The sequence below is a fragment of the Schistocerca gregaria genome, chromosome 8, assembly GCF_023897955.1.
Source record: "Schistocerca gregaria isolate iqSchGreg1 chromosome 8, iqSchGreg1.2, whole genome shotgun sequence".
NCBI lineage: Eukaryota > Metazoa > Arthropoda > Insecta > Orthoptera > Acrididae > Schistocerca > Schistocerca gregaria.
In genome coordinates this window covers 339,860,745-339,884,185 of record NC_064927.1, presented here as the reverse complement: position 1 = coordinate 339,884,185, position 23,441 = coordinate 339,860,745, and the positions used below count along the sequence as shown (strand labels likewise).

The 23,441-nt window shown below is 45.1% G+C and overlaps 1 protein-coding gene across 3 annotated transcripts in view; it reads right to left on the bottom strand.

Annotated features, from left to right (window-relative positions):
- The window catches only part of LOC126284013 (lysosome membrane protein 2-like), a 395,168-nt gene that overhangs the window by 121,368 nt on the left and 250,359 nt on the right, over positions 1-23,441 (bottom strand). For all 3 annotated transcript variants that reach the window (XM_049982556.1, XM_049982555.1, XM_049982557.1), the window contains exon 4: positions 19,103-19,266. In XM_049982556.1, the coding sequence (XP_049838513.1) occupies positions 19,103-19,266 (164 nt within the window). The remainder of the gene's footprint in view (positions 1-19,102; positions 19,267-23,441) is intronic.

The following is a 23,441-nucleotide window of genomic DNA, read 5'->3' as shown; positions in this document are numbered from 1 at the left end:
AGCGTCGTCTCACGCGGTCTGCACGTCCAGCACGAACGCTGGTCCAACTGAGGCGCCAGGTGGAAATGACATGGCATGCCGTTCCACAGGACTACATCCAGCATCTCTACAATCGTCTCCATGGGAGAATAGCAGCCTGCATTGCTGCGAAAGGTGGATATACACTGTACTAGTGCCGACATTGTGCATGCTCTGTTGCCTGTGTCTATGTGCCTGTGGTTCTGTCAGTGTGATCATGTGATGTATCTGACCCCAGGAATGTGTCAATAAAGTTTCCCCTTCCTGGGACAATGAATTCACGGTGTTCTTATTTCAATTTCCAGGAGTGTATATTATGACTAGTGAGGTAAATACATTGTTTGTTCTCTATTAAAATCTTTCATTTGCTAACTATGCCTATCAGTAGTTAGTGCCTTCAGTAGTTTGAATCTTTTATTTAGCTGGCAGTAGTGGCGCTCGCTGTATTGCAGTAGCTTGAGTAACGAAGATTTTTGTGAGGTGATTTGTGAAACGTATAGCTTAATGCTATTTAGGGCCATTCTTTCGTAGGGACTTTTGGAAGTCAGATTGCGTTGCGCTAAAAACTATTGTGTGTCAGTTTAAGCAGAGTCGTGTATAAATTTTTCTAAGGGGACGTTTCACTGCGTATGCCACGGCAAACTGGCTGACACTGACGGCGGCGGTGCACAAATGCTGCGCAGCTAGCGCCATTCGACGGCCAACACCGAGGTTCCTGGTGTGTCCGCTGTGGCGTGTGTGTGATCATTGCTTGTACAGCCCTGTCGCAGTGTCCGGAGCAAGTATGGTGGGTTTGACACACCGGTGTCAATGTGTTCTTTTTTCCATTTCCACGAGTGTAGAATAGCGACTCTTGCCCATTTGGGTATAGATCGTAGTCCAGGGCTGACTTAGGCAAGGAATGTCTTTTAGTGAACTCTTAGAAGTGAACAGACAGTTGTCATAATTGCATCTGCTATGTACTGTGAAGTTTACCTACGATTATTTGCCCTTAGCTATTAAGAGCCTTTTTGTGTTATATTACAGACAGTGTTGAAGGTTTCAATATTCAATTACTCACAGAAGTAAGTAAACCTCTTAACTTATTTGTGTGACTTTGTTACTTATTTACTGGAGTGCTGTCTAACTTTCGTTCTCCTATCCTGTTACCTGACGTTGGGGCAAAGCTGTGTAACAGTTGCAGCGAGAAATTGTCCTAGCGGTGTACTGCACCAGAAGCCGTTTCACGGACACTCGAACTCAGCCTGCCGTAACTCGGTAACTCGGCTCCCTCACCAGTAACGGCGAGGTCCTTACAAAAACTGGGGAGGGAGGGGGGGGGGGGGAGGTTGCAAAACTGGTAACAGTCATGCAGAAGAATTGAAAAGAAAATGGATTGTTAGGTGGACATCAGTTTCGCTTTCGAAAATGTAAAAGTGCCAGAGAAGATGTTCTAATATTTCGATTGATAATGGAACCGAGACTGAGAAAAAAGAAACTTTCAATAGGATTTGATGAACTACAAAAAGCGTTAAACTACGTAAAATGGTGAAATATATTCAAAATACCGAGAAAAATGGCAGTAAGCTACAGGGAGAGACAGGTAACACACAATATGGACAAGAACCAAGCGGGAAGAATAATATTTGATATTCAAGGACGAAGTGTTCATACCAGATTGGGTTAAAGGGATACTATCCCATTCCCTGCCTCTCTCCGCCCATCCCCCTCCCTGTTCTTTTCGTCTGCCCCTGTCCCTCCACCGCCCCCCCCTTTCCTACTCTTCAAGCAATGACGGATCAGTGTGAAAGGATATCAATGCGAGGATTAAATTATGGCGTTACTATCCTCACTGAAGGTGCAGATGTATTACGGCATCTAATAAGTAATATAAACAACTTTGTGAGTACAAATTACGGACTGAGTTTACATCCAAGAAAGGTTAATATAACGAGGAACACTAAGAGAGATTATCGATAAACTCATCGCAATAAATTACTGGTAATCTAAGAATTTTATTACCTTGGGAGCAAATTAACCCCTGAGGAATGAAGCAAGGACGACATAAAAGCAGATTCGCACAAGTAAAGAAGGAATTCCTGGCCAAAAGATCTCCACTAGTGTCAAACATCGACCTAATGAGCTTGACATTTATGAGAACGTGCGTTTCGAACGCAGCACTGCATGATAGTGAAGCACTGATAGTGCGAAAACTAACAAGAAGGGAATCTAAACTTGTAAGACTTGGTGCTTCACCTAAGTACTGAAAATTGGGTGGACTGATAAATAAAGTAACAATTAGAAAATAATGATTGATAGATGGGACGGGATGGCAGTACCTTTTTTGAGACAGCGCGGAATGTGTCCAACTGACGATGGGTCCAAGTGTCTGTCAGCTTTTATAGTGATCATGGCTATCAGTGTTAAGTTCATTGAAGTTCGCATGTCTACACTGGTAATTTGAATACCTAAAATTCTTCGGGCTTTCAAATACTATTTTCAGAGTTTCCAGACTTATGTTCTTACGAAACACTTCCTGCGGGCTAAGTATCGTCGAGACCGACTGAATATGCGTTGGAACACACAGAGAAGTGTGTCGCGAGCACTCTGCGGAAAGTTATCTAATCGTGTTGAGTGGTACTTGGTGTCTGAGGGCAGATTATTTGGCTTACGCAATACCGAAATTTGGGGGGAGAGGAACTCAATCGAACTGTCGATGAGACAAAGTAGCACGTTGTGTTAGTATACCGTAACTAGGTAAAAACGCACAAACATATTACCATAAGAAACGTAATTTTAATTTACCAACACAATAACATAGCAAAATAATGCATTTCTTTTGCTTTACAAAATGGTACTACCAGTTAAAAACTGTAAAATTATTGTAGCACCGTATGTCACAATAACTTCGCAGCTGGTCAGACGTCAGTGCAAAAGAAAAATAAATAAATAATAAATAAATACACTGTTCGCACGTGTTCTGTTACTGGCTGGAAGAATTCAAGAGCAGTAATTTTTGTGCAGTATGAATGACGTTGAGCCGTGACCTGGAAACGTGTTGCCCTCTAAAGACCCACGCTCAGAGCGTAGAATTTTATGGCACGTGACCTTTATGTTTTTGTCATCGCTTACACTGACGCCTGGCGTTATGTCAGTTTGATAAACTTCCACGTCTTTATTTTATTCTGTCAGCTCACGTAACTAGCAAGTGAGACGCTTTAGATTTAGAGAAGACGTAACGGGGAACGACGCACCAAAGCATTACACAAAGCCAATAAGGAAATCTCATCCCACTGACGGAATGTCCAAAAATATTACTGAAGCATAGCACATGCTGCAGCTTTCATCACACAGATATAGACTCACGGAACGCTAGACGAGATACTCGAATCAAATAATATGCTAAGGCTGAACCGTCGTCTGTGCATCCTTTTCACTATGAGTGCTGGGTACAGCTAATATATTATTGAGTTCGAATTCGACAGTTGCGGATTCTGATAAGCTTCCGGGTGGTTCAGTTGGTAAGCGCGTTTACGGCAACCAACGGAAGTCTTAATTCAACTCCTATCATTAGATGAAACATATCGCTAAAAAGATTGACTTGTTACCACTGTTACCTCCCTGTTGTCGAGAAATGCTGAAGCTGATACATTTTATGTTTACGCACATTGCTCTGTAAAACTCAACGACGAAATGGAAAAGTAACAATGTATTAACTACTCAGTGGAAACAAAAATGTGTGGGAGCATTTTGCCAGAGGCTTCACAGTCGTGCACAGAAAGTTGAACGCTACATGACGTGAGATCTGCCTGACTATAGCACCAAATGGGGTTGGTGTCTTAACATAAGGCCGCTAAGGCCCGGAAAAGACTAGCAGTGGGATGATACGGTGGCACTATGGTGGTGTTCATCACAAAATGGCCAGATACAGGATTTGGAGGCCTGAACAACGGGAAGAGTCGTCGGAAAACTGGAAAACGATGTCGTCTCACGAGTGTAGTCCAAGAGTTTCGTACGGCGCGTATCATTTTTTCACGTAAGTGGGGAGCATTCCGGATCACAGGCAGCATTGCCCGAAAGAAAGGTGGTCGAGCACAGTGAACTACAGCAGCAGATGACGGCTATATTGTGCAACAGCCAAGAAGGGAACAACGTCACACGACGAAGAAACTCCAAACACATTTGAAAGAATTTCTAACACCACGGTGGCATGCATGAGGGTGGTCTCTTTGTCCGACAATGTCTTCCGTTGATATCCGCACATCGACAACGATGGCTGCGATAATTTATATTTGATTTATTTTTTAGTGCAAAAACAAATAAGGGATTACGCGCCCACGTCAGAGCCGTAGAACACAAATACGAAAAATGAGTTAAAAATACTACACTTTAAGCCCAATCGACGGAAGGGAGGGCGGCCAAAAACATGGACTAGGAGAAATGCCTATGAGATATGCCATAGAGAAATGCAGGTCCTCAACTACAAGGTTAAATGTCCTTCGGCCCATTGCTAGGACGGATAAAATTAAAACGGGGGTGACAGCCCACGCGTCATTCGCTAAAACTGCGGTTAACTACGACGGCAAACATAAATGAGAACGTTAAGTGGCAAGAAAGGGCATTTCGCCAGAGAAATGGCGAAGCCTCAAAAGTTGAGGGCGATGAGCCCGAAGTGGTGGGGGAGCACCACTTAAACAGCGATGGCTAAAAAGACAGTGCCAAATACGCAACCCAGCTCAAATGATGATCTCACGGCGAGAGAGCCGAGACGTGGTCGTCCAAGCCGCTGGGAGATGTTTGATTCCCCGGAGTTTGTTCCTATGAAGACAGGTCCAGTGATGATGACATAGTAAGCCACCGGCTGACCGATTGCGGCACACAGATCATCGGAGGGAATGGAAGAACTAGCTGGCCGAGGTATGACGACTGCGGCCTTAGCAGCGGATCAGCGGCCTCGTTTCCTGTCAGACCGATGTGACCAGGAAGAACCTGCATGCACATCACAGTGGATCCATCAAGAGTGAGCAAGTGACAGCTTTCCAGGACCCGTTGCACGAAAGGGAGTACGGTATACATCGCTCATAGACTTTGAACGGCACAGAGTTGGAGCAGATGACGCAATTTAAAAGTCTGTGTTGAAGGTTGTACTGCGTGGCTTGATACACGGTGAAGAGCTCTCCTGTAAATATAGAGTAGCGTTCTCGAAGGCCAAGGTGAACACGGCCCAACGCTCGAGGCCAAGGTGGTACTGGTTCACACCCGTTTGGAAAGTGGCAGGTAGCGTGAAGTTAAGCTGCTGGAGCAAGAGTCGGAAACGACCTTCAGAAGAGAACAGGAAAGAGGGACGCACCACAAACTGGCGATCAAAGGATTCGCCGTAGGAGGCGGCATAGGATGGGTGGCCAGGCATGGTAGACAAACATCTTGTATATATGCTGAGGAGAAAGTCACAGCGGTGTGACAGTGGTAGTTCGGCAGCTTCTGCATTCAGACTCTCAACGAGGCTGGTGTAAAGACGCCAGTGGCCCAACGGAAGTCACGATGATGGATAGTACTGAAACGGACTTAGAGGGACGGACGTGCAGATGCAAAAGAGGAACAGACATAGTGTAGTGTCGAATGGAGAAGGGACCGGTACAAACGGAGGAGGGAGGTCCGATCTGCTCCCCTGGAAGTAACATTTAGGACATGTAGGGCACTGAGGGGCCACATACGTAAGACACGTGAGAGGACCAAGAAAGTTTCTTGTCGAGCAGCAGCTCCAGGAATTTCGTAGTTTCAAAGAACGGAAGAGTAACAGACCCAAGATGTAAAGACGGTGGAAGAAACCAATGCTCCGCCAGTAATTCGTACAAACGGTTTTTGTCAGTGGAAAAACGAAAGCCACTGTCTATGCTCAATGAGTAAAGACATTAGAGACATCGCTGAAGACGCTGCTCAATGAGCGAGATCCGTCGAGAACTGCCTTATGTAGCAAAATCGTCAACGGTACTGGAGCCAGAGATGCTCGGCGGGGGACACGTCGATACAGGGTTTATGGCGATAGCAAAGAGGATTGTGCTCAGGACGGAGTCATGAGGCACACCGTTTTACTGGATAAATGCGTCTATCAAAGTAAAACTCGCGTCTATCTTGGAAACTCTTTTTTAAAATCCCTGAAGTTGACAAAAATATTGTGTCTACTGAAGTCGCAGTAGAGTGTGCTTGTGAAGTTATCTCGACACGTTTAACAGGGCTAGGGGAAATAAAGCTAATTGTTGGGTGTTATTACCGGCCATCAGGTTCCACCGTGACAGTTCTAGAATCATTCAAAGGGAGTCTACACTCTTTATCGCAGAAGTACCCCGATCATGCTATATTAGTCGGAGGCGACTTCAACCTACCTAGTCTAGACTGGGATGTCTATGGATTCATTACAGGTGGTACAGACAAGCCGTTGTGTGAATTACTTTTGAACACATTATCTGAAAACTGTCTTGAGCAGCTAAATCGACATCCACCGCGTAATTGAAATATTTTAGATCTGGTAGCCACGAACAGACCAGACGTCATCGACGGTGTCAGTGTTGAGACAGGGATTAGTGATCATGATGTTGTCATTACGACTATGGTTACGAAAGTTGAAAAGTCGGTCAAGAAGGCTACGAGAGTATTCTTACTAGAAAGAGCAAATAAGCAGTTGTCAGCATCCCACTTAGTAAATGAATCGATGTCATTTACTTCCGGTACGATGGACGTGGAAGAATTATGGGCAAATTTTAAACACATTGTAAATCATGCATTGGAGAAGTAAAGTGGGTTACGGACGGGAAAGACCCACCATGGTTTAACAGCGCAATTCGGAGAATGCACAGGAAGCAAAAACAGTTGCACTCGCGCTACAAGAAAGATCGGGAGAATGAGGACAGGTAAAAGTTAGTAGAGATTCGTGCTGCTGTAAAACGAGCGATCCACGAAGCATACAACCACTACCACCGTCATACCTTAGCAAAAGATCTTGCTGAAAACCCAAGGAAATAATGGTCTTACGTAAAATCGGTAAGCGGGTCGAAGGCTTCCATCCAGTCGCTGACTGATCAGTCTGGTCTGGCAACGGAAGGCAGCAAAACGAAAGCTGAAATTTTATATTTAGCATTTGCAAACTCTTTCACGTAGGAGGATCGTACAAACATACCGCCGTTTGAGTTTCGTACAGATTCCCGTATGGAGGACAGTGATGGACATCCCTGGGGTTGTGAAGCAGCTGAATGGGTTGAAAATAAATAAATCGCCAGGTCCTGATGGGATTCCTATTCAGTTTTACAGAGAGTACTCTACTGCATTGGCTGCTTACTTAGCTTGCATTTATCGCGAATCTCTTGCCCAACGTGAAGTCCCGAGTGACTGGAAAAAAGCGCAGGTGACGCCTGTATATTAGAAAGGTAGAACGACGGATCCTCAAAATTACAGACCAATATCCTTAACATCGGTTTGTTGCAGGATTCTCGAACATATTGTCAGTTCGAATATAATGAATTCGCTTGAGATAGAAGTTGCTGTCCGTGCATCAGCACGGTTTTAGAAAGCATCGCTTCTGGGAAACAAAACTCGCCCTTTTTTCACATGATATCTTGCGAACCAGGGATGAAGGGTATCTGACGAATGCCATATTCCTTGACTTCCGGAAAGCGTTTGAGTCGGTGCCCCACTGCAGACTCCTCACTAAGGTACGAGCATATAGGATTGGTCCCAAACCTGTCAGTGTCTCGAAGACTTCTTTAGTAATAGAATCCAGTGTGTTGTCCTCGATGGTGAGTGTTCATCGGAGGTGAGAGTATCATCTGGAGTGCCCTAGGGAAGTGTGGTAGCTCCACTATTTTCTACCTACATAAATGATATTTTTGATAGGGTGGATAGCAATGTGCGGCTGTGGTTTACGGGAAGGTGTCGTCGTTGAGTGACTGTAGGAAGATACAAGATGACTTTGACATGATTTGTGATTGGTGCAAAGAATGACAGCTAACTCTAAATATAGATAAATGTAAATTAATGCATATTACTAGGAAAAATCATCCCGTAATGTTTGAATACTCCATTAGTAGTGTAACGCTTGACACAGTCACGTCGATTCAATATCTGGGCGTAACACTGCAGAACGATATGAAGTGGGACAAGCATGTAATGGCAGTTGTGGGGAAGGCGGAAAGTCGTCTTCGGTTCGTTGGTAGAATTTTGGGAAGATGTGGTTCATCTGTAAAGGAGACCACTTACAAAACACTAATACGACCTATTCTTGAGTACTGCTCAAGCGTTTGGGATCCCTGTCGGGTCGGATTGAGGAAGGACATGGAAGCAATTCAGAGGCGGGCTGCTATATTTGTTACTGGTAGGTTTGATCATCACGCGAGTGTTACGGAAATGCTTCAGGAACTCGGGTGGGAGTCTCTGGAGGAAAGGAGGTATTATTTTCGTGAATAGCTACTGTGGAAATTTAGAGAACCAGCATTTGAGGCTGACTGCAGTACAGTTTTACTGCCGCCAACTTATATTTCGCGGAAAGACCACATAGATAAGAGAGATTAGGGCTCGTACAGAGGCATATAGGCAGTAACTTTTCCCTCGTTCTTTTTGGGAGTGGAACAGGAAGAGAAGATGCTAGTTGTGGTACGAGGTACCCTCCACCACGCACCGTATGGTGGTCTGCGGAGTATGTATGTAGATGTAGATGAAACGATGCAGGCGGCCACAGAAGCCCCACGCATAGAGACTACGGAGGATATGAGTCCTCCATCAGGTGGCTGGTTTGCCTGGGAGGTGGAGACTAGACAGCGGTATGATCTGTCTCGTCGGACTAGGGAAGGACGGAGAAGGAAGTCGGCTATGCCGTTTCCAAGGAACTATCCCGGAATTTGCCTTAAGCGATTTAGGGCAATCACGGAAAGCCTTTATTAGGATGGCCGGACGCGGGATTTAATCGTCGACCTCCCGAATGCGAGTCCAGTGTCATCACCACTGCGCCACCTCGCTCAGACCATAATTTGTTGTTGGCTTTCTCCAGCTCGAAAAACACGGTCACAGTCTGGTATTTCCACAGAAAACCATTCATGACAAGGGTTAAAAGTGACGAAATGGTCAACTGCAGAACGCTGGACTCTAAATCCACGCTGTGCAGTGGTTAGTAAATTGCGATATTCGACCGACTATACCAAACAGGCGTGAATCATATGTTCCATCACGTCGCGAACATAGCCAGTGAGAGAAATAGGGGCGATCACTAGAAGGAAGGTGTTTGTCCTTGCCGACTTGGGGAAGGGTATAACAGTGGCTTCAGATCACCGTCTGGGAAACGTGTGCTCTGCCCAGATGCGATTGTACATATGAACGAGGAAGTGCTTGTCTGGAAACCTAAGGTTCTGCAACATCTGAAAGTGAACATCGTATGGCCCTGGAACAGAGGATGAAGTGAGAGTATGCTGTACCCCCCCCCCCCCCCTCATATTAAAGGCGGCATTGTAGTAATCACGATTCTGAGAATAGAAAGTTATCGCTCGAACCTCCTAAAATCGTTTCCTATGAAGGCAGAGTGATCGTGGGAGGATCTCGAAATCTCCGCAAATTAGCGTCTAAAGGTGTTAGAGACAACAACAGGGTCCACTGTGACATCGTCGCTACTGTCGGGGTTGAAATTGGGGAATGGAGCTCGGTCGCTGATAGTCGTCGGAGGCTGGGCCCCATGACGGAAGATGGAGTGGAACTGTTACAAGAACTAGTAAAGGAAATCATTTTTTGCTATCCCGAAGTACGTGACGACACTGTGCACGCAACTGTTTGTAACGAATGCAGTTAGCCATCGTAGGACGATGATTAAAAACGCGGAGAGCACGTCTCCTTGCGCGAATTACGTCGCTGCACATTGCAGTCCACAGAGGGAGAGGGACACGGCACGATGAAGAGGAAATGCGACGAATAGCGCGTTCTGCGTCGGACCTGGTCATCACAATAGATGAAAAAATGTTCACCGAAGGTCGCCAGGGAGAAATAAGGCCTTAGAAAGCTTCCGTTTGGGTGTGCACGTACGTTGGATAGGATCCAGCGCATGGATAGCACAAGAGAAGTGGTCGCTGTAGTACTCGTCAGAGTGAACGTGCCACTTGAGACGGTGGGCAAGGTGGGTGCAAAAGGAGAGATCGAAATGGAAATAAGTGTGCGTGGAGACTGGAAGGTACGGGGGTACTCCCATGTTAAGGCAGATGAGGTTAATTTGATTGAGAAGGTCAGTGAAGAGGGCACCTCTCTCTCTGGTTTTGGGAGAGCACCAAAGGGTGTGGTGCTCATTATAGTCACCAAGCAGGAGCAAGGGGTGAGGGAGTTGCCCAATAACCTGGAAGAACTCTGCCCTGTTGCCACCGAATGACGGAGAGAAGTAAACGGTACAAAAGGAGAAGATCAAATGAGGAAGGAAAATGCGGACTGGGGCAGCTTGAAGTTGAGTATTCAGGTAGATGGTTTGACTATGATCATCATCCCAGGTAAGCAACATGACTCCCTCGTCAGACGGAACACCGTCCTTGAGGTGGAAGTTCAAAGTGGACCGGAAGGAAGTGTGAGCTCAAAGCGGTCGCGAGAACGCAATTTTGTTTCCTAAAGGTAGAGAAGAAGTGGACGCTGCTATTCCATGCCCAGCCGTAAGTGCTCTGTTTGATCAAAGACCACAAATGTTTTGAGAGTCATGATGAGAAAAGGAGGAGGGAAAAAATGAAGGGGTGTCACCATGGCGGCTGCCGAGTGCCAGGCTTCAAAGACTAATGGCCACAGGGTGCAGAGGCTGCAGATTTCTGCTTCATGAGATCTACAGGGGCGTCTGCATTCTCCCTCTGTAGGTCTGCAGACTCAAGGCAAGAGACAGTTGGTGGCGCGCACCAGCGACACTCGGCCGGGTGAGGATTTCACATGGCGAAACCATTGAAGGAGGAGGAGGAGATTAGTGTTTAACGTCCCGTCGACAAGCTCGGGTGAGGGATGGGGAAGGAAATCGGCCATGCCCTTTCAAAGGAACCATCCCGGCATTTGCCTGAAGTGATTTAGGGAAATCACGGAAAACCTGAATCAGGATGGCCGGAGATGGGATTGAACCGTCGTCCTCCCGAATGCGAGTCCAGTGGGCTAACCACTGCGCCACCTCGCTCGGTGTGCGAAACCATTGAAGAGGATCTAAGTCGGCGAAGGGTATGACCGTTTGCCTTTGTTTGATTTCTTGGAGCTTTTCCTGTTGGCAGAGGAAGACTCAGATGTTTGTTGGCTGGAGGACTGTAGGAAGTTATCGCCGAAGTATTCCTTTCCGGCCTGACGGTTGTGTGTCAGGTAACTTCGCCCCATGAAGCTAAGGTTTGGTGGCTTTTGGCACAGCTGGAGGAGGCGATTTTACAACCGCGGTGGTGATTTCAGGGTCGAATGTGTGCATGGCCATGCCCTTCGTGGAGCGAGTTGTATCGAGAAAATTATTAAGCCAATAACTTGCGAGCACGCTGATCTCCCAGACAGCTCACTCATCAAGGTACATGGGACAATCTCGAGATGAGGCGGCATGGTCGTCATTCCAGCTGGTATAGCGGGAGAATGAGGTGGACAATCGCCATCGTGAGCATCCCTAGCACAGGTTACACAAGTGACGGTGTCAACAGGACAATGTAGTGTGACTGTAACAATGGTACTGGTAGCAGCTTTCGGATTTGGAATGTACAGTCAGAGTGTGATAACCTGCTTTTATTCTTTAAATGAAGAACTGCTCTATCAAAACCGAAAATAGATTGTGTGTGGTTGCATCAGTCTTTTTCATCACCCGATGGAATGCAATGACACCCTGATTAGAGAGGTATGTTTGGATTAATGCATCTCTCAGACCATCGAGCGGCGTGGTGTATCACCATGGGAAGAATTTAGCACTGAATGGGTCTCGACATTAACAGGATATCCGTGACGGAGCGAAGCTGCAATCAGTTGTGCCTGAGAATCAGAAGTAGTCTCCAAAAACGAAGTGCCATTGCATAACGAGAGCAGCATTTCAAAGTGGCCGCATTTGCATTAACACCTTTCTGAATAAATCTGATTTGCCATAACAAGGGACTGACCGTCTTCAGTACATGAAACCATGAGTAACCGTGGACCAGCAGGCAGGGTCTGAGTTGTTAGCCTTGCACCCTTTACGTGTAATAGACGTTGACTGTGAAAAAGGTGATTGGTCCACTGCGAGAAAATCCCATACGATTACCCGAGTCTCTGATGGCACGCTCCTTCCAACTGGGGGCCACCCTCAGAAGGAGGCGTCCTGCCTCAGGTGATTGTTCACACCTCCCAAACACCTGACAGAGGGATCAAACGGCAATTTGGGAAGGTTTCAGTTCAATCAACCCTCCCTGGGCCTGATTGTACCAGGTGTTATGTGCTATCCCTACCTGGCGACCCAGGGCTGGGAGTTATCCATTACCCGGTCACCTGTTACATGTCAGACTCGTCGGCCGACCTTCAGGAGCACACAGGGAGGAAAAAGAAAAAGAGGAACCTCAAACACCAAAGCGGAAAGAGGACAGGAAAAGGTGAACGAAGAAAGAAAAAAGGAACGAGAAACAGTGGAGAGACTGTTTCGATGTCAGTTACTGAAAATTCAGAGCACATTCCCATGAACATCCCAGACATGTTTCCCAAGGGTAGGTGATAAAAAAGAATAGCTAGAGGATAGGCAAGCAGAATAGAAGGCAAAAGATTCTGCAAAGTCTCGGGCCCCATGGTAGCCAAGCACGAACCTGTCTAAAAATGGCGAGGGGGGGGGGGGGGGAGGGTCGTTTGATGGTGCGAAGAGCGTAGGGGCTGGACCAATGACGGGTGAAGACACGATCTCTTATCGGACGAGAGCTGATTCAGGCTGAGTAATGATTCTGCAGGTACCCTCATACGCAGGATCTGGTAACACAATGCACCCAGGAACATTGTTTAACAACGTTTTGGTCGTCCTGGAATTACTTAGGGATGCATGATGTTGCATGAGGGTAATGATCTCCATATCTTTGGAAAAACACACACACACACACACACACACACACACACACACACACACACACACACACACACACACACACACACACACACACTGATCACGTGTTTTTGACACTGTACTCCTCTCACAGTGTGCGTATTTTCAGGGGTGCTTTCGGTCCTGAATTCCTTTTTCTCGGTGGGAATGCACATGGAGCAACTCTCGGAACGAAATGGTATTCGGTGAAGATACAAGCCTGCCAATTCCGCGACTTAAATCCCATCGAGCACGTGTGGTATGCATTGGAGGGAGGGTGAGGGGGGACGTATTGCAGTACGTGTGTGGGAAGTAATTGCTATACAGCAGTTGTCAACCGCGCTGGAGGAGGAATGGAAAGCCAGACCTGTGACCAGCATAGAAGTACGAAACTTCCTGGCAGATTAAAACTGTGTGCCCGACCGAGACTCGAACTCGGGACCTTGCCCGCGGAAGGCAAAGGTCTTGAGTTCGAGTCTCGGTCGGGCACACAGTTTTAATCTGCCAGGAAGTTTCATATCAGCGCACACTCCGCTGCAGAGTGAAAATCTCATTCTGGAAGCATGGAAGTACGTTTGCAGAGCTTCTTCTGACGTCAGGTATCATATTAAGAACAATAGCCCACCGTTTGTCGCGTTCTCTTGACCGTCATGAATTGCGTGACCTTCACTGTAATTATTTTCTTTTCATAAATGTGTGTGTTAATCGTACTGCATATTACTTTCAGTGACCTTCTGTACAACACTGTAGTAGTTTTTTCTAAGCGTGGTTCAAGTTTCATCGAGCTATGTTACTTGGCAGTGACTAGTGTAACTAACGGAACTTCCTGGCACATTAAAATTGTGCATGACCGAAACTCGAACTCGCGCAAGAGCTTCTGTGAAGTTTGGAAGGTAGGAGGCGAGCTATTGGCTGAATTGAAGCTGTGAGGACGGGTTGTATGTTGTGCTTGGGTAGATCAGTCGGTAGAGCACTTGCCCGCGACAGGCAAAGGTCCCAAGTTCTAGTCTCAGTCCGGTAAACAGTTTTAATCTGCCAGGAAGTTTCATATCAGCAACATCCGCTGCAGAGTGAGATCGTCATTGTGTAAGTAGCTTTCGTCTTCGCAACTGGCTGTACCGTAATGACAGGCTGTACTTTTCCATTCATGTACTGAACGAGGGAAACTAACTATATGGCTCTATACGCATGGACTTCCTAGAATGCAAGCGCTCAGAACTTAACGGACAGGTTTTCGCGTAAATTACGTCGCCTTTCTTCCGAAGATTTCACTCAAGTTGTCCAGGCATTTCGGCTATAATGATGTTGTAACGAGACAAGCAACTCATGTCTGAATTCGCTCGCCCTCTGCTGTCACGCGTACCTGAAACGGACTCCCACCACTCAACTAATACTCTATAACCGGTTACTCTAACCATTATTGCGTCTGACATGAACTGTCTAATTTAAAGCGCTGTTCATTACAAGCTAAACGAATCGATTTTAGACAGTTATGCGATATACTTCGTATGATTTTCTACACGGATATCTATTAATTAAGACTGAGGAAAAATGGAAATGCTTACATATGTGGCATTTGAAAAATTAGCCGACTGAAGGAGTTTTGTTTCAAGACGAACTGAAAAAATTATCAGTATACAGAATTTTATCATTACGCCCATTAATTTAACTTCATTTGTGTGTCAGTTATGAAAGTAAGGTAATTGTCTACAGAGCTCTAGATGTCCATAACACTTGTTCTCTGTTTCGTGTGCTGTGTCGTTTTTGGAACGCTTCTGCTTGTTAGCAGCAGGAAGCAACTGCTTCTTTGCTAAAGAGCTCTATGTACATTACGTAGAGGAGTCTTGAAAGGAACTCACGGATAGTTTAATTTGAAGGGTTTTCTATTTAAGTTATGAAGGTTTCGAGTGTCTGGTCGTTTCAGGAATTTCATTAGAAGCGCAAGCAAATAGTATTATTCTGTTAACTGCTCTGCACTTGTACAACGTAATTCCTTTGTAGTGCCACGAACAAGTACAGGAAAATTTAATACTGCTTTTAGTTTTTTCGCTACGTAATAGCCGCTTGTCTCGTTAACCTTAAATAATGTAAGTTAAGTCAGTAACTTTGGTTCACCGTATTACCGAATATCATCGCAATTAAGTTTGAATACTTTTCTTACAGGGAATTTAGTTAATACTATGTCCACACTAAAATGAAGGTTCTGAATAGAACGTGTAACAGAGTTTATTCATGTTAGTTCCTTTCAGAAAGCACGTGAAAAATAGGAAACTGAAATGCTGGTTTGAAGTACTGCTTAATATTAGAAGGCAAATTCCTCGTAACAACAGCATGAAACGAGACTTTTACATTTAACAATGTAGAACTATTTAAAAGTTCCGCTATGAAAACACCGAGGGGTCTTAACAATTAGGCAGTTGAATCTAAAGTCTGCTGCGGTGAGTATGCAGTTACGGATCGGTAGGTTGCCAGTACGGTTAAGTAAGTTGCAGCACTTTTTCGTGTACACTGTTGTCGGGAAAGAAATATTACTAAGGCAGAAACTAGAGTTTTAGGCATCATGTGGATTTTAAAACTATGTTGTGACGATCAGAAAATATCTGTGCGGTCCGACAGTCAGAATCGTACAAGCACTTCAGTTTGACGTCACCGTGTCCACTGATTCAGACAGTTACCCTCTGAGAAAATGCTTATTATGACTTACATGGAGCGAAAATTTGAGGACGACCTCCGGGAAGGAAATATGTTGCACTGAACGTTAGGTCCCGAAGACCGTCAGCATTGTGTTCAGTACTGTGATTGGAACACACGGATTTGGGTCATGACAGTATCACACCTGTCAAGAAAACCAAGAATTATGTATACTGCAGAGCTAAGCAGCTCTGGCGAATGTATTTTGGAAGTCGATGATTGGTTGAGATCTATTAAAGAACACTATAGCTTACATTCGCTTTCAGGCTTGCCAGTGGATGAACATATTTTAACACCTTTTTTTCCTTGGTACACAGCGCTGTGCTTCTTGGTAAGTAACGTCTCAGACACAGAGATGAGACTCCGGATAGTGGAGACAGCGAACGGTAAAAATGACTAACATTTCGCGGAAACTCATTGATATAGCACGCTGGGAAAATTAGAGAGTGGTAAATATTGCGCAGGAATATCGAATATACGAATTTTAAAAGCTCATTCATATACAAGTGCGACAACATATTTCCAGAAATTATGATCATAATATGTGGTGACTCTTGTACAGAATAATTGTTGATCATGTGCTATTGACCAAAAGTACACCACATGAAAAAAATGAATATGAACCTCCCAGACGAAATCGTTGGATGCTGGTATACCATCGTTGACGTTAATAAACTGACTGCTAGTATTTGTATTGAAGCAGCAATTTTGTAAGATAGGTAGAACTGTTCCCAAAATTAGTAACTTATTTGTGATTGGTATTCTTACCAGTCCTAGTGAGGTATGTAAGGTTTGGGGGGGGGGGGGGGGGGGAGCAGGGGGGCGTGAAGAGCGTCGGACGTTGAGAAATACTCTCTAGGACACGGAGATAACCTTACTCGTGAATAATAATAAAATTTGGAAGGCTCATTGTGCATCTCCTTTTGCCAGGTCAGTCGCATTGTACAATGTAAATACAGATTTGTGGGGTATTCAGATGTAACAGTGGGCCGGTACTGGACGGAATAGGAGCATGTCAGTGGTCCGGTCGACCACCACTATCCACCGTAAGGGAGGACCGCCGTATTCTGCACCAAGCGTATCTGTGCACGCCATCTGCTGTGGACATTCTGCAACATTCCACTCCACACCACAGATCCGAGACTAGAACCAGCCTAGACTACGCAATTACCGTCCTATGCGTAGGCTGTCGTTACACTTGTGTCTGGCATGCTTCCGTGATCGGTAAGCATAGGCTGCTGATGGAAAGTGCCACATTACGTTCAGTAATGAATCTCTGGTCTACAATGCCCAGAATGATGATCGAACAAGGGAAACCAGCCTTCGAACAAGGGAAACCAGCCTTCGAACAAGGGAAACCAGCCTTCGAACAAGGGAAACCAGCCTTCGAACAAGGGAAACCAGCCTTCGAACAAGGGAAACCAGCCTTCGAACAAGGGAAACCAGCCTTCGAACAAGGGAAACCAGCCTTCGAACAAGGGAAACCAGCCTTCGAACAAGGGAAACCAGCCTTCGAACAAGGGAAACCAGCCTTCGAACAAGGGAAACCAGCCTTCGAACAAGGGAAACCAGCCTTCGAACAAGGGAAACCAGCCTTCGAACAAGGGAAACCAGCCTTCGAACAAGGGAAACCAGCCTTCGAACAAGGGAAACCAGCCTTCGAACAAGGGAAACCAGCCTTCGAACAAGGGAAACCAGCCTTCGAACAAGGGAAACCAGCCTTCGAACAAGGGAAACCAGCCTTCGAACAAGGGAAACCAGCCTTCGAACAAGGGAAACCAGCCTTCGAACAAGGGAAACCAGCCTTCGAACAAGGGAAACCAGCCTTCGAACAAGGGAAACCAGCCTTCGAACAAGGGAAACCAGCCTTCGAACAAGGGAAACCAGCCTTCGAACAAGGGAAACCAGCCTTCGAACAAGGGAAACCAGCCTTCGAACAAGGGAAACCAGCCTTCGAACTCCCCTCAGATTTGGTGGTAAACGCTAGCAACGCTAGCCACTAGGCCACGAGCTGCGGACTTCCCATAGACCTCTCAACGACATGAGAAACAACCAATAAAGAGACCAACTACATTACTACAAAGGAATTCGAGAGCCAGAACGGAACGCAAGCGTCAGAACATGCGGTACCGGTTTAGGAGAAATAGGAGGCAGGTAGTATTACACCTCACTGTTGCAAACGGAGTTCCACCACGACACAGACCGATTTGAATGCAGCGAAAAAGACACGCCGATGACCGGACAGACAGTTCGTAATTTTGTGAAAAAGAAAAAAAAAAGGGCAATACGGAGATCTGAACACTGATTTCCCCCTTCGCAGTCCAACACCGTGACCACACAGCCACGACGTCACAGCTGTTAAAGGTTGCTCAGTGTTGCACGTCTTGAGCTTGGACCGTTCACTGTTCCTGTTTTGCTTCAGTTCTGCACACCTTCCTTGTTTCATGTTTGGTATGTGTTAATTTTTTGACGGCTTACCCACTGGGCTATCTTACCAGTAACTCAGAGGGGTCCGATGGTGAATGTCCCTTGTAAGGCGGGTATGGCGGCAACTTGCGAAGTGGTACAATTCTCCCAGTGTTTTGGAGAGCCGCGCCGGTGTTATTCCTAGCGCTATGATATGGGGAGACACTGCGTATGACTTCCGATCACGGCTGGTAGTGTTTCAGAGAACTGACGACACTACGGTACGTCATGACCATCCTGCGTCCCTTTAGTGTTATCCACCAAAAGTCAAAATATTTATGCCATTTTTCAACAGGACAATGCTCATCTAACTATGCAAGTGTGTGTATTAACTGTTTACATGAGGTTGAGGTACTCCTGAGGTCAGCAAGATCCTCGCACTTGTCCCTGATGTTCAGTTAGGACGTCAGCTCCATACTGATGCCGGTACTCAGCCTACTACGGACTATTTACGGTAATTGTGGGCCAGTAGCCTCAGCAGAGGGTACAGTGGCTTTATTACACTGTTCTCAATGAAAATCGTCCATGAAGCCACGCTAAAGGAGCTGCAAAGCCTTGCTGACAAGCATGAAATACCCACCACTTCTTGACGTTTCGTTTCCTCTTCCACTTCTGAGTGCTTCCCTTGTTTTGTGAGCCAGTACATAGGGGCAGCAACAATGTTCTAATGCAATACTGCTCCGAGTTCTAGGGTTTCTATTCTTTTTCATCTCTCTCTGGAGTTTGTCGAAGGTGTATTCTCTAGATATTACTGTATCCTCTTGAGATGCCATTGTAACGTAATTTTACTGTCTACCCCGTTCTCATTGTCAGACTGTGTTTTACGGTTTGACAAAATTAGTGGAGTTGATGTTTACTGTCCCGTCAATGAGAATTGGTATGTACCTCATAGGTCTGCCTTACCTGAAGACATAGGGCCCCACCTCCTTCACCAGCAGCTTCTCATCTTCGCCATCCATATACGCCTGGAGATTGGTGTAGTTGAAGATACGTATCCTCATGAGGGGATGCACCGGTGGATTCTGCCAGCTATCAAAGGCTGTGGAGCCATTCCTCAAAATCAGCATCTGTTGGCACACAAGAGGAAAGGTAACTAAAGCTATTATTACTAAACTTCTGTAGTATCACTTATTACTCTGACAACGTTTTACTGTCACATTTTTATATATGGTGATTGTGAGTTTGTCATTAGAATAATTAACTCCAAAAAACCCTTTGGCAGTATTGGGAGTCGTAGAGGTAAGCCAGTACAAGCCTATTCTGCACTATCGCCAGACAACAAATTTCAGGGGTCAAGGATACAGAGTTGCCAAGCCTCCACAAGGAGTCAATGTCCTCCTTGGTGAAACTCTGCCTGAGTCAATGAGGCAGCTGTTCTCTACAATCGTGCCACTTGGTCTCATTACTTATTAATTATCTGTCATAATATACTACCCAATTAGCATAATTAAGCCTTTCTTATTCAGACGCCCTCTTTGCATTCCAAGCTGAGTGCAGCTTTGTTGAGGTTTGTGTACTGCCAGCAAATGCTGTTACCTCTGCTGAGAGACGCTGTTCTGGCTGCTGCGGATTACATACCATCCCATTTAAAGTAATTGATCACTGAAAATTTTTCATTTTTGCACGTCTTACCGTCCGATACCTTTGCTCGATAGAGGACTGAATTTCCTTTCATTATTCGCCATAACTACTGCTCTGTATCCAATTAAAGAAGATGTACGAAATTTTGAAGAGCTTTCAGACATAAACGCGCGTAGCATAAACTTTGTGTATCGTTGATTTTAGGTCATGCATTGCACTATATGAAATTTGAGGAAAACATCGAGATTTTATTTAAAATTTAGAGCAGAACGGTATCTCACATCGTTCTTGAGTCATTGACTTTTACGTAAGACAAATGGTCATACAGGATGGACCCATTTCCATCCTTGCATATTGGTAATTAAGTGGTCATAAATGGTTCAAGATATCGAAACGAGGCTTTTGCAAATGATGATATAAAAGAAGCCACATGCATTGTATGATAAATGCTCTGAACATGCTTTTTCCACCGATATATGGAAATAATTCGTCCACAGCAGTCAGTCAAGGGTCGGTAGCTCATGATACAAACCGATGTCAATAGCACCACAGGATAACCCAAGCAGCACGTGTATCACATCGACAGCATCTGGAGGGTGGCGGTCTGTTATGTATGCATGCCCAGAGCAGTGACAGGTTTGGTGGCCTTTTTATTAATAACTTTTAACTTATCTTTATTAACGACCTACCACCATTATGTAATATCCTATTATAACTATTTGTTACCCCAAAATAATGATTTTTCCCTACCAATCCAACCATCAGACTGACTCCCCATTTGTGTTCTGCTTATTTACTTACACACATAACACACACATCCTCTTATGCCAGTTCGTTTCTTGCAATTTGTAGCGAAGTATCGTGTCCAATGACATCCCTGCAAGAACTCCATCATGCAACATACTTCCTCCATCGCTATCTGCAATTCCAAGGATATATAGTAAAATGTTGCTGTTTTTTTTTTTTTCAAGGAAAAAAATACCCAATACTGTAGACGTTAAATACACAGCTATAATGTTTAACCAATACAGCAACTTATTACGCAAAATTACCCATTTGAACAACTGACAGCCTAGTATGGTCTAGGAAGTTAATTACTTATGTTCATTTATATTTGTAGTAACATGCTTACAGTTGTCATAAAAGCAATTGTCAACACACTACCACATCTCTTAACAAGAGCGTGATAACGACAGTGCTTACTTGTGAAGAACTGTCGGGCATTCGTAACTCACCTACACAGGACACACACACACACACACACACACACACACACACACACACACACACACACACACACACACACAGTACGTCAGTTACAGTAACACTGGAATGTAGGAAGAGGTATGCACTGCCTAACGAGTCCTTCATTACATGATGCACACTTCAGCTTACTCTTGGGTAGGGAGAGTGCAAAGTTTATATTACGCTGAACAGAGTCCGGAGCGTACTGTCCACTGACCAGAGCATTCCGAGCACCCTTCCGCAGTTGGAGAGACACCCACCACCGTTACTTCTTGAAGTCTATACATTCATGGTAACTTGCATCAATGCAATTTGTATTCTTCGGACAGTATTTCACTCGGTGGCAGCCGCCCTTATTTATCTTCTCTCCATCTGCAGAGTGTGTTGTCTAACCTGGGTGGCAGCATGAGGACTTAATGGTTAAATGCCTCTTGAAGTCTCCCTTGGTCTTCCTGCATATCATCCAAGATGCGCCAGGTCGACCCTCCTTAATACTGCTTTGGGATCCAATGCCCTTAATACGTGGCTTCCATTACCGGATGCATCTTCATAGAGCGCGCAGTCCCGCAGTGTGTGTTCTCGCAGGCGCAGCTAGCATTCGTCTTCGGATTTTGTACAGATATGTGGCGTAAGTGCCATGGACAGCCAGTTAATATGTCAATCCATTCGATCGGTTAGGAAATCTCAGTTTTAATCTCTCCCTGATGTTAGTAAGAAATTCGTGTGTTCTCCTCCCTGAACCTGAAGTCTCCCATTAATTTTGCTATAGTTGTAATATGCAATCATTTTTGGCCTTTTCGATTAGGCCTCAGTTCCAAACACCCTACGTACTTCCATTTGATTACCTTCCTTTAACTCTTAAGAGGTTCGCCTTTTCCTGATTTGCAAGTCCAGTGGGCATGTTCCTAGAATTACTAACGAAGCATCATTCGGGGTAGTGCAGAAGGCGCCCGTTAATCTCAGCAGCACACATCTTTGAACTCTCTTCGCTGCAGTCCATGAGCCCAAATACTCTCATAACATCCTACGACCGATGCAAATATAGATTTGTAGTATACTCTGTCTTTAAGGGAAGCCAGATTTGCCTATTTGCGATGAATATAATTTTATTCGTCCCGTTTGTACCTTTTCTGCATGCTTCCTATACATGATGTGCGATGTTACAACTTTCGTCCGGAAATACTCAGACATCTCGTTACTGCGCTTCTCCTAATCGTTGTGTCATTTAATTTTATTTTAGGATTTCTTATTAGGTTCACTTTCAGCAGGAGCTATGCTGAGCTGCAAGCTGCTAGTGACAATTTAACACTGACACTACCCCTCAAGTTCGTGGAGAGCCGCATTACTTTGTCTTCTATAATGCTTCTGGAATCACCACTTTCAACTAACAGTACGTTATCTGCAAATGCCACCAGTCCGCTTATGTTACCGCTGTAATGTAACTTCTGTAGTATGGGTTCCAATGCTACTTTCTGAAACTCCAGACGACACACTGGCCCCTGCGGATAGCCTTTTGTCATTGTCTCCGTTATTTTTTTTTTCCTGGACATATTAAAGAATCACGTCAGTCGGAGCAATAATCTCTCAGACAATTAGATAGCGCTTCCGGACACTCCAAATCTCTAAGGCGACCAAAGAAAGACGGCCACCACAGGTTATCTAACGCGTCAGCAGTATCAATCATCGCTAGAGCGTACGCAAAACGAGTATCTGTCGCTAGCGACATTACATTAATCATTTGACTTGCCTCTTCTAAAAAAAATACTGGTGCGAACTCATCCCTTGTAGCGGTCTGTGATCTTGTAATGTTTTCCATAATAATTTTTCTAATATCTTGCAGAGAACGTTCAAAAGGTAAATTGGTCTGCAGCATGTGGGTATCATTGGATCCTATCTTGATCTTTACTAGTTGTTACCACTTCAACGTTCTTCCACACTGCAGTGACCCTCCCTTGCAAGAGACACTCATTGTACAGATCGCCTAAGTAGCTATCTAACTGGTCACAGAGGTTTTATTACTTAGGCTGGGATCCGTCCCGTCCTAGAGATTTTTCCTATTACAGCCTTAAAATTATTTGCCTAATTTTTTCTTGCGCGAAGTGGTTGGTTGTATGCTCTTTCCATAATATTTCCCATAACCTACGCTGATAATCCGTGTCGCCTTCTTCTCCATCGTCAGGAAGTAGTGTTCCCATTAACAGGGCAGTTGACTATTCCAAACTTTCTTCCACCGTCATGTCATTCCTTTTGAGCATGGATAAGACTTGGTGATCGTATTTCCTCGCAGACTATTTTAGACGGTACACCCACAGGGATCGGTTTCTAAGTTATCCTCCACGACTGTTTTAATAGCTCCATTTTTGTTTTCCACAATTCTTCCTTAAAAGGTTGTTGAACATACCTAGATCTATGCAAC